Source organism: Micropterus dolomieu, linkage group LG17 (genome assembly GCF_021292245.1).
Source record: "Micropterus dolomieu isolate WLL.071019.BEF.003 ecotype Adirondacks linkage group LG17, ASM2129224v1, whole genome shotgun sequence".
Taxonomy (NCBI): Eukaryota; Metazoa; Chordata; class Actinopteri; order Centrarchiformes; family Centrarchidae; genus Micropterus; species Micropterus dolomieu.
Genome location: NC_060166.1, coordinates 22,988,259 through 23,004,482, shown reverse-complemented (window position 1 = coordinate 23,004,482; position 16,224 = coordinate 22,988,259). Strand labels below are relative to the sequence as shown.

Below are 16,224 nucleotides of genomic sequence, written 5' to 3'. Positions count from 1 at the left end.
ATCAGTCACTTTTGGTAAATATTATTAAACGTTTAGCAGTTTTTGTGGAATTCATTTTTACTATGCACACTAACAACCTCCTGCATTTCTTCTTAATCTCCTTCTCTACCAGTGTCCACAGATATCCGGTCCTTGGTCACACAGTTAGGAGAGAGACCTTAGCAGTTCATAAGCCCAAGGACCTGGCTGCCAACGTTAACTCCCTGCCTCACATTCTTCCCAGTCGTCCTGCTGATCTGCTAACGTTTGCTTACATCACATTTTCTTCTACCTCGTGCCTGGTGGTTCAGTCAACTCAATTTCTTCCCCCTAATGTGCATAACCAGCGTGCTCTTCACTGCACTTTTACCTCATGCTGTGGCATCTTAGAAGCCTGAGCTGCTGTTAAGTTACAACCTGCTTCAAATACAATACAGTACAATTAGTTTGACCCAGAAGTTACTCAGGTTGCGCTCGTTGCTACAGCCGTGTTTATAGCAACAGTTCAAGCTGAGGACATTTTTCAAAGCTACTAACCACCAGGGAACGTTGGACTATGTAAAGGGGTCGGCATTGCACAACCGTCTGACTGGCTGGCTGGCTGGCTGATTGATTGACACGCTGTTCTTAGCCAGTTACACCACCATGACTTAACTACCGAACCATCCCAGTTAACACTTACAATGTCCCAGTGGTGTAGAGTTACACCAACTCCCCCAATGAAGGAGAACAGCACTCTGTTGTAAGAAGCTGAAGAGCAGAGAGTAGGTACTGAGCCTGACTTTCTGTTATCTATTTCATTGATTTTATCGGACTGATAAATAACTGAGCAGATAAATAAAATGACTATAACAATGATATATAGAATGCAACCATCATGCATGACACTGAACATGACCAGAACCCTTCACACAGACATTCATGAATGAGATGCAACACAAACTGCGAGTCAAAGATTAAAAAACAACACCCTGTTTTGTTTCAATGTGGGCTGTGCTGTACTGTTGCAACGCAAGATAGAGGGGGTGTAAAAGTGTGTATTTTCATTTTTAAATCTGAGTCAATTTGTTCTGAACCAATTAGCCGATACATTTAATCACTTAGTCATTTTTAAAGCATAAAGGTGCTGCTTTTTCAGTTTTAAATAATTGTTAATTGAATATCTTGTGGATGTCTGACAAAACAAGCAATTTGAGGAATATTCTGACATTATGTGTAGATCAAATGATTTATTGATTAATCAAGAAAATACCAGTTGATACTTTGACCTCGCTGTTTAAGCTGCAAATATCATGCAGATGTAAAAGGTTTGTTGTTCTGGTTAACATGACTTGGCTTTTATGTGCAATATGCAACAGCAGGGGAGACATAAGATAACATCCACTGTAGTTGTTAAGTGAGTAAGTTGGGAGTAGACCACAGCGTTCACAGCGCTGAAATGTTCTAGTGAGAGTTTACTGTGCAGTGCTAGGATGTGCTGTGTACCACAGCATCGGCCAGTGAGAGCAACAAGGGGAGATGAGATGGACTGTTTCTGGATGAAGAAATCAGCACACTCTGTTCTCCTTGTTCGGGGAACGGGGGCTGGACGGGGGGTGGGGGGGCGGGTTTGAGTGTCAGTTTGGCCACGGGGCTGACATTATACTCCTACATTCCCCTTACGTCTTAATTGTTTCAAGGTCCTGAACAGAAAAAAGAAAAAAGAAATCTGGCTGGCTCTCTCTCACCACACCCCCTGTGGAGAAAGTGCTACAGACTTGCAGATGGGATCCAGAGAAACAGACAAGGCCACAGACGGACAGGAAGATGTCTCACAGATAGAGGAGCATGAGTCAAACAGACAAACAGACAGGCAGCGTCACCTCTGGGAGACAGACAGGGAAGCTGCAGGAAGGCCTCACTGGCTACTTCCCAGGTTACACAAACAGATTCAGCTCTGGACTTAATCTGCAGCCAGCTAGCTAGCACAGCCGCAGACAGCAGGGCTGCCTTGAGAGAGTTAGCCAACCTGACTCACTCTGCAGCCTGCATTTATGCGCACACACACCGACACATGCACACACATTACAGAGGACAATGACAGAGTGTCTCCTACTGTATCCCCTTCAAATGAGCGTGATGCTCTCTCGTTAATGAAATGACCCCCTTTACTGGTTGCAGCCACAAGAGAGTCTGCCAGTGAACATTCAACAGCACAGTGACTAAAATAGGAAAGTGTGATCTATTCATCGGAGCGGCAGTGTCCTCTTGCAAATACACTGCATGCTTGTAAATTTACAGGAATGTGAGGTACTGAAGGGTGGGAGTTGGCATGGTCTCCGGTATTATTTTGTGTTTAATATCCCAGAGAGTCTCTTCTTACCTTCAGTCATGAAGTAGGGGATGCGAAACCTTCCTTCTAGGACTCTCTGTCGAAGCACGGGAAGAGTGGGCCCATCGAAGGGCAACGCACCGCACACCAGAACATATAGCACCACCCCCATACTCTGTGAACATGAGGGGAAGGTGCAGAGAACAAGGTCAGGAACAATCAGTAGATTAATCAATCAGAGGTGTAAATAAGGTTAAAGATTTCTGTTTGCATTCACAGACTCACGCTGTACACACAAATGTATGAGGGGCTGTTAGGGACACTATTCAGAATTACCATGAACTTACCATGTACTTTTCCTCTCACATACACATATGAAACCAAACCCATTCACATACCTCACACACATACAAGTGAAATGCTTTTACAAACACAACTGAAACACACACACATACACACACAAACAACTTGTTAGGGGTACATTTCTGTACATTTTGGCCTAATTCCAATACTGGTAAGTGCTACAGACGCGAAATTCACAGGGTAGGTTCAGACCCATGACACGATGGCAATGCCGATTCGGATGGTATAAGACACATCTCTGTGCAATGACGTTTTCATTTCGCTAAATCGCGAAAACTGAAAAACTACAAACTCCTACGAAAGTGCAAGTCCGTTCGGCACAAAACTTGGCATGGAGCATGTCTGGACCAAGCCGATAAAAGTTTGTAGAGGGAATTTTGATCTGCCAAAAAACATCCTAATTATAACCTAACAAATTTTTGATGAAATGCAAAAAACTGGATGTGATGTGATATCTTAGGTTTGCAATGGCTGATCTACACAAAACTCAGGGACCTTATCTGCCACGCCCTCCAGATGGGCTGTGTGAAACTTACTCACAACTATGGCATCAATCAGCCTCTAGGTGGAGCTAGTAAGCGTATATCAAATAACACTCCCATAGACATACATTCATTTTATATCTCCGTAACCGCAAGTCCCTTTAGTTTATAACTCTGGTCGTTTATTCTCCACGGGCCCCCGAGCCACGGCGGGGTGCCCAGGTTGACTCGCGCGGACTCGTGGCAAGGGGGGCGGCTGCCGCTGGGAGGCTTGGACCCCGCTTACAACTGCTTGCAGTTCTAGTTTCACTTGTATCTGTATGAGGTTTTCAGTATAAGTTCGGTCTCATATGGGTATGTGAGAGGAAAAGTACATGTACATGCATGGTAATTCTGAATAATGTCCCTAACGGCCCCTCAACCAAATGCATGGTCCTTCACACAGAAACACAAGAACCCAGAAATTTAGTAAATGATTGCGATATACAGCATGCTACACGCTGTGGTTGGGAAATGAGTACCATATGACAGGAGCAAAAACTGCTGACTTTATCATCAGGACTTTGTTTCCATTGTTAGATATATAATAAAAATTCTCAAATGCATCTGCTGATTTCATGTGACTCAGTAATGTAAATGTTAAAATTGCACTCAAGGAAAGTGATTGCCAAAGATTGACATGCAAATTCAATGTATGTTTCATTGTATTTGGAAAACAATATTTAAAATAACATTGTGCAATTTTCTACCTCATGCATTCACTCATCTTACCCAGATGTCTAGCTGCGGGCCCTCATACTGTTGGCCCTCAAAGACTTCTGGAGCAGCATAAGGCGGGCTGCCGCACCACGTTGCCAGAGGCTCCCCAGGCTGGAAGAAGTTCCCGAATCCAAAATCTACACAGGGCAAACCAACAGGGGATGTGGTGGGTGGGTTGGGAGGAAAAGTTCAGATAATTTCAAAAATTAAAGTTTGTAAAAACTGTAAAAGGCCCTTCCAATTTCTGCTGTATGCATGGTGATAAGCAGCAGCTTCTGCAAAAAGGCGGAACCGCTAACTTTAAGTATTACTTGTGACCATAAAAAGGGAAGAGGTTGAGCACATGGTGAATATTTATCATATAGCTACGGTGGTTGAAGTGGTCAAACTGTACAAAGAAAATGTCCAATGGCAGACTACACCGTGTAACTGACAGTTTATAAGTGTCTCCATGGGGTGTGAAGGTTTTGCATAGTGTAATATGTGATCCACATATTTGTACGCTGATGTAATGGGCCTTTGTATGAGGTAACCTCCCCTGGAGACGGACATGAGGTCATCAATGCTGTGCTCTCATTGGCTGACTGAAAAAGTCAGATCTGAATCTTCAGAGGAACAAGACAGAGAAGTCTAACTTACACTCGCACAAATTACACACAAAGCGTCGAGAAGTTCATGTCTGCCTTTCATTAAAATCCAACTAAAAGCTGCAGTAATATCTGCCAAATCACTCTGAGCCCTCTAGCGTGCCTGCAAATACTCAGCCATTCCTTTTTCTTCTATTAGTTCATATCATTCTCCCTCCCCTCTTTCTCAAACCTTCTCCTTTCAACAACGCTTTGTCTCCTCTACTCATTTGGTTGTACAAGCCTTGCTACTAATGCTTGCTTCTGTTGCTGAAATCCAATAGTGCATCAACAGAAAATTCATTAATCACTATTTTGTATTTGAGTCATTTATCAAGAAAAAACATTTGATGATGTAGCTTCTCAATTTTTTGGAGGTTTTTATGTTTTTTTTCTGCCTCATTACCACTGTAAATGTGTATCTCTTCAACATGTGAAGGGCACTGGTTGGTGTCTTCAGACATTTCATAGCCTAAATGATTAACATGTCAGACATGTGACAGATAATATATAAAATAATTCCATGCTTAGTTAGTTGGGACCCTGAGATGGCATCATGGGACCTGACAGCTACAGGAGCAGACAATCAGGCTGACTTAACCCCCCACCCCACCCCTTTTCCACAATTCGAAACAGTTACATAAACAGAAAAAAACCTATTGCAAAACAAATAAATGACACTGATAAAAAAAAGCTGACTTACATAATGGGGCTGGAGGTGATGTGGGTTCACGTTCACACACACACACACACACACACACACACACACTAGGCAGTGTGTGAAAGAGTATGTGTAACCAGTTCCTTTTCCTTTTCTCTGCATCATGATACTTTACATTTACCAAGAAACCATCTACAACCTACTGTACATTATACTCAGACTGACAAGCACACTCACACACACACAGCATTATCAATTCATCCGTAAATTATTTTGTTGTGAAAATATTTTGTTGATTCAACTTTATGGTCATTTTATAGGATGTTGTTGCACGCTATTGCATTATAAAAAATAAATAACACCAATCAGTCTAATGCAATGGAGTTCAACTGCACCGCAAACTACATCCTGCAAAATGATCACCAACACCTCTATAAAACGGTCTCAAGACAAGCTGAACATTATAACCTTAATGACGGGAGGATTTATTGCAGGACTATTGTATTAGTGTGCATTAATTTTAGCTAGGTGTCCCTAAAAAACTGGCAACTGAGTGTATGAAACAGAGACAAGCATCAAATCCTCACATTTAAGAAGCTGGAAGTAGCAGATATTTGTCCTTGATAAATGACCTCAGTTATGTTTATTTTCTGTCCACTGACTTAGTGATTAATTTACTGTTTCGGTGTGTGGGCATCTGTAGGCCAAATGGTTTTAGAGGTATACCATATACTGTGATCACAAGATCCATTTCTGGCTGGGGACCTTTTGTATGACATTCCCCAACTCCCTTTCTCCCCTCTACTGTCCACTTTCAAATGAAGGCAAAATGCTCGAAAAATAAAAAAACGGGATGCGGTGACGGTGATGAAGAATCTAGACTGCATGCTGTGGTTTGAATGAATATAAAAGAAAATGATGCAGGAAATTATAGTTCACTAGAAAATACATGTAGTAATCAGGTTTGTGAAATCAGCGCTGTACAAAATTGAGAGATTTGACACTGTGTATGTGAGTGCATGTATTCAATCCATCTAATTACCGCAGTGCAGGTAGCGGCAGGTGTAGTTGAAATAGCGTCGAGGGTAAAGCCACAGTGGGGTTTATTACAAGTATGTTTACTGTCTGATGCTGCTGTGAAGGTGAGATGTGAGATGCAGGCACAGCGGAGCGGAGCTGTGCAGTTGGGTTTGTCGTCAGAAGCTGTGACCCATTTCATGGAGCTGAATACCGAGCAGACTGGTTGACGTCAAACGCTCCGGCGCGCTGCAGGCTACTAACAGCACTCATAGCTCAGCAGGAAGGGTGGGGTGCGGGAGCGTCTGCGTGTCGCGCATAACAGTATTAGCATAATATTACCCTAAACATGTCACACTGGAACACACACCAGCTAACAGCTTATGTGTGTGGATGTGGCGAGTGTATGAGTGATGTCGTCATGCCGCAGTAAGAGGACAGCAGTCAAAAATTTGTCATTTCTAACAAGGTATGGTTACGGCTGCAGCTCAGGATGCATTGCCCTCACTCTTTCCTTCCTCTTCTCGTGGCTTTTTGTCTCCTCTCTCGCACTTGTTATCACCTAAAAACTTTTTTCTCTCTCTTTGTCTTTCTCCTTATATGCTTCAGGTTCCCAAACCCTAAGCCTCTTTAACTCTTATGAAAAAGGACATTTAATTGTTTAAAAGTGAGACTATGTCAGTAGTAAGTAACAAATTATTCCTCCTTACAAAAACCACATCAATTCAATACACTCATGGGTTTCCCAATACAACCTTATTACAATGAGCAAAAGGAGTCCAACATGTACGTACACCTTTGTGCCAAAGTTCGGACAGTTTTGGCAGTTTCACATGAGAGATATCGGTGCGTGTTTTACTCTGTGCTCTTCTCGCTTGTTTCGAAAAGTAATTACATGTACCTCTGAGCACCAACCAGTATTTACCAACATTCGAATCAGAATCTGATCAAAGTTGCTGGGTTGTTTTGTCAATGTCAGTCAAATCTGATCAATCACCAAAGCAAATCCACACAGTCCTGATGAAGCGGATTAGTTTTTGAGTGTTATACTCAAAAACCAGAGTTGGACTTAAGTGGCACACACAGTGACTTTAGACTCGACTTGAGAATTGTCCTCGAAACACTACAGACTCGACTCGGACTCAAGGTGGGGAACTCGTGGACAATGTTTATTTATCTGATGAGCTTGCTGTTATTCCCCTCCCTCCGTTACCTATAACATGCCTACGTAACACGTAGTATCAGCTGCGCGCGGCCACACGTGCGAGAGGACAACAAACACTGGCAGCAGCTGTGCCATTCATCATAAACTTTGGCTTTAAAGCTTCATACAACAAAGCCCAAACAATGAAGCGCTGAATGCAAAATAGGTTAGTAACCTGAGGTTAGTAAACATGTTTAGCTCAGCATTGGCCATCTAACGTTAGCTTGCTTCTTGCTTTACCTACGACCTATGCGAGGTTAGGTCTGACGGTCGTTCGTGCACATTACATGGTTGTGCTCTGTAAGTGAAAAACAGGTTACAGTTACAGAATTCCTTATAGCTATGCCGTGTTATAAGCAGCCTGGACTGAACGCAGCAGGTGATACAACATTCATTATAACCACGAGTGACTTGAGACTTGACCTCTATCTCAAAGATTTGAGATTTGACTTGGACTCTAGCTCAAAGACTTGTGAGCATCTCTTTGGTCATGTGAGAAAATGAATGATATTTGTTTTTGAGAGTGGTTCTCCACTTTGCTTTTTTGTGACCACAGAAACAAAACACAACCCAAAAGTAAGAATATATATTTGTATATGTTGCTCATAAGCCACAAAGGTTGCCTCCTCTCCTCCTCTGATTCGGCAATTTGTTTTTGTTATTTCTCCTCTGTTTTCGTCCTCTTCAATCTGTCAACTTGAATGTAAAGGGGCTGTTTGAAGTGAAACATGAAGGGCACCCCCCGCTGCCGCTTTTCCCCTTTCCTCTCCAGCCACCATGAGCATGACCTTTCTTTGACTGACCGCTGCCTGGTTAAGCTTCATACAGACTGACCATAGATGGCCTTTAGAACGAAGGGAGACAACACTGGACTGCAGGGTATACCCAGATGCACAGCATATTCAGTCACTAGTACTAAAACCACTGGATTATTGGTCGAGAAACACAAAACTAAGACAGTAAGCAATTAGCCTACCTGTTTAAATCATTCATCAAGCAAAAATGCCAACATTTGTGGGTTCCAGGTTCACAAGTGTTAGAATTTGCTCCTTTTACCCGTTTTATATCACTGCAAACTGAACATCTTTTGATTTTGGACTGTTGGATTACCAACTGGACCAACGGAGCAACTGCCTAGGGGCCACAGACCTACAGTGGGACCAACGGCTTCAGGTTCACAGTGTGACAATTAGTTAATGGTAATTTAAATATTTATTTGATTTATTGCAGAAAGTTAGCTAACAGAGGGTCATCCTTTTATTTTTAGTTTCCTCCTCTTGGTTTAGTGTGCTGTTCATTTTCATTATGGCATTTGTGCGTGTGGTGTTGGAGGACAGATGACAGAAAACGCGTGGCACTTTCACCTGCCACTGTCTTATACACAGTCTGCAACATGCATTTTACTGAGGGCCGTTTTACCAATGCATCGGCGGAGGCAATGGTATCAGCAGTCTTTACATGCAGTTCAACAGAGTAACAGACCCCCCCCCACTCCCACTGCCACGGTAAAGTAAGCGCACCACAAAACATAGTGGGAGTTATCGTGTGCAGTGCGTGACAGGACCATTCACTGTATGATTGATAACAGCTGATACGCGCACATTAGTTTCTATCATGGGTAAGTATGTAAGACAGTAAAGTGTACTAAACTTTACAGTGTAGTGATGTTAACAAAGCATATCTTTAGTGAACACTCCAGCTGGTCAGTTTTTGGTTGTCATGGTAATGTATTACGTCCGACTATTAACCACACCCCCATTCGCTGTTTGAGAAAGAACGTTCACCAAAAACGGCAGGTAAGGATAAAGAATGCTTAAAAGCAAGATTACAAAGGGTGTATCTTAAAAGACATTTCTTAAATGGAAATTAGTTTCAAAATCTTTTTTTTTGTTTATATTGTGCTTAGATAGTGCATTTAACTACATGACTTTGCATGTAATAGACACAAAATAAGAACACAATGCACAGAGTGTGGGAAGGGGGGCGCAGGTGGGGATCAGTAGGGGCACATAGCATATTTCTGTCCAGGGGCCCTCTAGTTGCTTAAACTGGTCATGTTGGTTGGGCAAAACTGAAGATTCAAGCTGGAAAACTGTGATGGACATTTTTCAATATTTGTCAGACATCAGACACGTGACGAGTGGTGATGGTGCAGTGGATAAAACGCATGCCTTTGGTGTGAGAGACCCGGGTTCAACTACCCACTGTGAAGTCCACCAATGTGTCCCTGAGCAAGACAGTTAACCCCTAGTTGCTCCAGAGGCGTGCAACCTCTTGCTTGTAAATATTATTGTGAATAATGCAGGTTTCAAACTTTTAAGTAAAATCGGCTTTGCATATATTTTATGAGGAAGGAAATGTACTCAGCACCTTTGTTAGATCTCAAGGTGACACACAATGCACTTTGGTGAGTACCAATGAATTTTTCTAACATGACTTAAAACTCCACAGGGCACCTTACAAAGTCTAAAAATTATAAAATAGATTAACTGATTATGAAAATAACTATTAGACACAGCTCTAGATGCAGATGACCAGCATAAACACAAAAAGAAAAATTCACCTCTCTTTCACCATGGTTAAACGGATCGCTGTACGGACGTTTGATGTGATGACTGTCTCTCATGGACAGTACAAATCTGACATATTTACTCGTCTGAACTCCATGTACTTGAGCATGTTGTGGGTAAGAGAAGCACAGAATGTACCTTTCTGCCAATGTCCTCCCAAGAGACGTTTTCTCTAATCACAAGCCAGGTAATGTTCTGCTCATTGTTTTCCTGCTTCAAATCTAATCTGCTGCGCTGACAATCGGCTGTGAGTCAGACATGTTTGTGAAAATTACTGCTGGGGTAATACCATCTCCAGGTTATCATCTTGGAGCCTTCTGAGAAACCGTGGACAGGATGATACAAGTATCAGTTATTGTATAGTTCTGTCTAATTTGTCCTGACTTAAAAGCCACCGATCCCTGGCCACAATTTATATGTTAACTGGGATGCTCATCTGTCATTTTCCTCACTTGAAATAACATTTATCAGACTAATAAACAGAGATTTTATTCTACTATTTAGAATCCATGACATGAAGTCCTTTGAGGACAAGAGGCCACCCCCGAGCACACATTCATACTCAGTGTGTCTGGTATCCTTTCTCACCTGTATTTTTAGCCGTCCTCATGTGATCAGCTCACCTTAGATGGATTCTAGCATCAGCTCTGAATAAAGCCCAAGATAAACCTTGGCCTCTTTCAGAACATTGTCAACGCTGCAGCCCTGCCACCCTGCTATGTACTGCTCCTTATCATTCTTCCCTTTATTCTCTCATCCGCCACTCTGTCTCCAAAGTAGCCAATCCATATAATCACCTCCTTGCCTCCTCCAATTAAACCCAGAGTCCTTTCTGCCACCACCCTCATCCCCTCCCGGTCCTTCACAGACACCCCTTCTCCTAGGTATTGACACTCTCACTAGCTAGCTCTAAATGCCAGTTGTTTAATAATCACACTTTGAAGCTTGTACAACAGACCTCCAGCTTAATTTCAAATCTCTGCCATTAGGTATGTTCCTCTTTTTGTCCCCCATCTTTAATGTTTTCTTCTCAAAATGAAAGCTAGGGGTCACTGGGGAGGGATTTCTGGCACATGCCTTTAGATTCTTGCTGAGATATCCGTTGCGGCATCTTTCAGCCAACAGCTATCTTGCAAGCAACCTCCGACCACTTCTCAACACTGTGCAAATGGCCTGGGCAAGTAGTTAAGACATTTTTGAACTGCACCGGCACTGAGATCATGGCAGGCAATGCATCAAAACTAAATGATTCCATAAATGAGTTTCTGGGTCCTGCGCTACGTTGTTATGGTACCTGCTATCTTGATGTTCATGTGGCCATCCAGCAGCAGATTCTCCGCCTTCAGGTCTCTGTGGACGATGTTGCGGTTGTGACAATACTCCACTGCTGAAAGGATCTGCCAGAACTTCCTCCTGGCTTCTAGCTCACTGAGACGCCCGTGCTTCGCCAGGTAGTCTGCAGCCAGATAGAGAAAGAGAAGGGTGATGTGTCATGTTTGAAGTATATGCAGATAATATTTTACATTGACTTATATAACATGACTCTACAGGCCTTTCAAACACAGTATAAGGTATCACTTTGTGCAGCTGAAAAGAATGCATTAGTGCAGGTTTTTCATTCCACACAGTGTTGGCGGTTGTGTTGAAAGAATAGATTACTTTTGATGAGGTGCAGGCCAGGTGTCAATAGTAGCTGTAGCTGTTCTACATTACAGCACGCCTTGTAAAATGATTCAGTGCAAAATGTAGAATGTAATTTTTCTTTGGAAACCCCAATTCTAACCCTGTGTGTAATAGTAATAGTGTGTGTGTATGCTTAAGAGTGTGTGCGCATCTGTAAGAAGGCAATATTTCACAGTGGAAAATGCACTGTGTTGTCATAGCCGGAGGAGGAAAGGAGAGGACAAGATTTCTGAGAACTGGCCTCCTGCTACAGAATGTCCACATAAGTACAAGTTGGAACATGGTGTGAGTTGGGGGAGGGGGTGGTTAATGGGTGGTTTAATAATGATCCAGAGTTTGTCAGTGTAGGATTGCATTGCACACATAGACAGTCAAACACACTTGACAATTAGTGGAATAAATCATGATACCAATGTAAATATGGATCCTAGTTCTTACCCAATGAGTAACAAAAACATCTGATTCTTCTGCTTATCCAATTTATCTGCTTATTTAGTAAGACAGATTAAGTTTGTGATTGTTTAGAAAGACGCATGTAACCGAGGCAAAAGTCATAAATTTTACTGTCTTTCTCCAAGCATCCAGATCACTGGCCTTTTTCCTCATTGTCTGCTCTCACACTGCCCACACTGTTTTTATAACCTTTCACACTCAGCGTTCCCTAACTCTAACAAAGTCGGCCTGACAGACTATTTACAGGACGCATTATTTTTTTGCAGCCCCATGAACTTTGGAAAGTGTGGTGTTTGTTGCTGTCAGCAGGGTTCCTCTTCACACCTCTCTGTCCAGATAGCCTGCAAACTCTTCAATTCACACTCTGTGGCAAACAAGATAGGACACTGTTGTGTTGGCTTTCCTTCCAGCTGGCATGAATACAGACCACCGACCAAACCTGACGACAATGCAGAACAACCACAACAAACCCAGCCAACAAACCTTCATATATGAGTAAACGGAGTGTGCAAAATTCAAGGAACGCAATTATGTGGAGACCCACATGGTCAATCTCAGAAGAGCATTTTTGTAATCACAAAGCAGAAAGGGAGTTACACCTTAGTTTGCTCGAGATAATAAAAAACAATGTTTTGCTTGGCCTTTGCATATGTTAGAAATACTTTATATCTTTTTACGCAAGTAATAGTAATAGTGTTTTCCCTGGTGCGCACGCACATTTATGCAAAGATAAGATCACTAACAGAAACTAGGCCTCTGCCAGGACGCACAGAAAAAGATAACTAAACAGGAGATATTTAAAGTAGAGCAACATATGTCCTGAGGCCAACGACATGGATCACATTAACATCTCGTCTTAACAACTGTGTATTGTCTCAACTCTGAGTTGACTTAAGGCCAGACTGTACAATAACAATGACTAAAGGCCATAAGTTGCACTATTAAGCTTCATGGAGATGATGCTGTTCCATCATTAACAGCATGGTTGATAAATAGCTAACATCTGACAGAGTGAGAAACCTGATTAGACAGTGGCTGGCAAATTCCATAGAGGAGGCCATTTAGTGACCAGGGCAGCATTCATGCAACACTGCTAATCAAAAACACACTGGGGAGGGGAATGTGTCGAGGAGGTCCAAGTATGCGCCTGAACAAGTAATAACCATTCTGGGCTCAAACATCTCCGTTTCTTGGTCAATTATTGGTCTTTTAAGGTGTCAGTATGCTTCAACTGAAGTGCTTGTTGGACAGATCAACAAGTTATTCAATTCGAGCATAGTATCACCACGTTGTCCGATCACAACTGAACAATAGGGTTTGTACTTCACCAGTTGTACTCGAAGGCAGGGTGAAACATCTGAGAGGACTAAGACACGATAATCATTCACAAACTGAGATAACGGTGGAGAACAGTTTCAGAAAACTTTCCTGTATGGAATTCAGGGTGTAGCACTCATTTGTACACACAAAAGGTGACTGAAGTTGTTTTGTGAGGATAAAATAAGCTTAGTGCTGGCCAATCACTGTGTGAAGTGGGCATGCCTGTGGACTGTCATTTTCTGAAAAAAATCAGGAAAAAAACCCAACTACAATTTTTGGACAAAGCCCACCTAATTCTGATGTTGGAGCAGTACATAGCCCAAAGATATTCAGGTTACGATCATGGAAGACCAAGAAAAACGGAAAATTCTAGAAGAACCAATAAATGGATGGGATTCTGGCTTAAAAACATAACAGATTAATCAATTACTACTGGTTTCAGCTCTAAAAAGCTTGACTATAAAGATGGACGACACGATAGTTCCCCAAATATGAAACCATCTCAATCGCCTCCTGGTGGCTGGCTGCAGTATAAGGTCATAACCCCACAATGTTAGAGGATGGACATGAGGCAAACTAAAAAATAAAATTACACATCTACTTGCTCTACCGTAGCACTTGAAAAAACAAGCCATTACATTAAGCAATTAACACTGCGCAGCTAAACACACACACACAAACATATGTACATACACAAATCCACATAATGCAGCATATTGCCCCAGTGGAAGCATGAGTAATCCAGTGACACAATGTTGGCGAGGGCCTGGACCTCAGCACAGTGAGGCATACAGAGCTGCATTCTGGGAAAGCGAACAGAACAAGTATGAATCATAGGGGTATTAGGGAACAGCTCAACAACCACTGTGTCCCACTTCTGCTGAGAGCAGGGTGAGGAGCTAAATCTCTTAACAGCTGCTCAGGTTTGGAGGGGACAAACATCATGTGTACAAACTGGCTTGTTGGCTAGACCTCTGGCTGGACTTCAGACAACACCGTGGGGCGGACATGGGGAGTGCGTGTGTATATGTGTGTAGAGGACAAGGGGCAAACACACACTCTGTTTCTACATCAGTAACTGATACCCAAACCGCTTAAATACAGCAGCCACATTAAAGTCACATCTCTGCTGGTGTTGAGATATGTTGGTGCTGATTTAATACTGGCACCCTCAGGGGTTAAATTGGTCTGGAGCCAGCTGGAGCTGAACCCGTTCATCCAAGTTCTAACCTGCCAAAAATCAGCTGCAGCTACTGCTTGTGACAGTTAACTTCGCTTCCATGAGATACTTAAAAGAATGTATTCAAGAGGTATTCAAATTCAATTTTGCCCACCAAAAAACAAAGCTCATAACTTACTATAATACCCTTTCCATTCAAACTCTCGGGTAATTTTGCCCAGCCTCTAGTCAGGGCAGGGTTGAGTAGAGTTGGGTAACACGTTCAAATGCTGCCTTTGAATTTATGCCACATTACTCCAACAGAGTTTTCTATTTAACTACCAGAATGTGCAGGCATGTGACAATGATGGCTAATATAATTTTTTTTTTCTGAATTAATTTAATTCAGTTAGATTTGACTGATTGACATGCTAAATAATTGCTCACAATCTGGGAACAACTTTGTTGCTTTTCTGTGAAGGTTCTCAGTCATCCAGGTCATAGTTATCCAAAGAAGGTTAAAGTCAAGGGCAACTGGACTTGGTTGAAGATACTAGAAGACGTTTCATCCCTCATTTGAAAGACTTCTTCAGAGCTGACTGACTGGTATGGAAACTTAGCTCTTTGACCTCTGTGGGATTGTTCGCCAGGATCGTCGATACCGCTGGTTCGTTAGTGCTCCTGGCTGTTTTACCGACAGTCGTTATGGTCGTTAGAACCACCCCAGGCCAAGTCTGAACAACCATGGTTGGTATCTTCACCTGAGGCCAAGAGGTTACGTTTGTTAAGTTTCCTGGGAAGTGATGAAAGGACAGCACTGTAAGTGGGGGATAAGTGGTGGCGCAGACCCATCCACCCTCTCTGTCTAAAATGTGCACCTCACTGCATTGGACTGCATACACTAGATTGCTTTTCTTGTGTTTGGGTGTGCGGTCTTTGGGGTGCACCAGTATCTGTCTTAGTATGTTCCTGGGTTTTAAAAAAAAAAAAAAAACAACAATACAGGGATGTTTCAGACTGAAGAAATCTCTTGGATGAGGGACGAAACGTCTTCTAGTATCTTCAGCCAAGTCCAGCTGCCCCTGACTTTAACCTTCTTTGGATGACTTTGTTGCTTCTTCAAAACAAATAAAACATGACATTGTAGTGTGTGCCAAGTAAAGGCTTGATTACATTGGATTACACTCACACAGATGAATCCCTGAAATACTCCTCTGATATTCCTACAAGAATGTATAACATACAGTGGGGGAAAAAAGTATTTGACCCCTTGCTGATTTTGCAGGTTTGCCCACTTACAAAGAATGCAACAATCTACAATTTTAATCATATGTACATTCTAACAGTGAAAGACAGAATCCCAAAGAAAATTCCAGAAAATCACATCATATGAATTTATAAAAATTGATAACCATCTGATGAGGAAAAACAAGTATATGACCCCCTACCAAACAGCAAGTATTCTGGCTCCTACAAGCCAGTTAGTCTTTCTTTAAGACACAGCCCCAATCCCAACCAATTATCTACATCAAATACACCTGCCTCACCTCGTTACCTGTATAAAAGACACCTGTCAACACCCAAACAACCAGCATCCAACATCACCACCATGGGCAAGACCAAAGAGCTTTCTACGG

General features: G+C 42.3%; 1 protein-coding gene across 4 annotated transcripts in view; it reads right to left on the bottom strand.

Annotated features, from left to right (window-relative positions):
- Positions 1–16,224, bottom strand: part of sik2b (salt-inducible kinase 2b) — a 47,030-nt gene that overhangs the window by 14,416 nt on the left and 16,390 nt on the right. For all 4 annotated transcript variants that reach the window (XM_046073525.1, XM_046073526.1, XM_046073527.1 and 1 more), the window contains 3 exons: positions 11,267–11,428; positions 3,907–4,031; positions 2,342–2,465 (listed from right to left, as the gene is read on the bottom strand). In XM_046073525.1, coding sequence (XP_045929481.1) covers positions 2,342–2,465; positions 3,907–4,031; positions 11,267–11,428 — 411 coding nt within the window. The remainder of the gene's footprint in view (positions 1–2,341; positions 2,466–3,906; positions 4,032–11,266; positions 11,429–16,224) is intronic.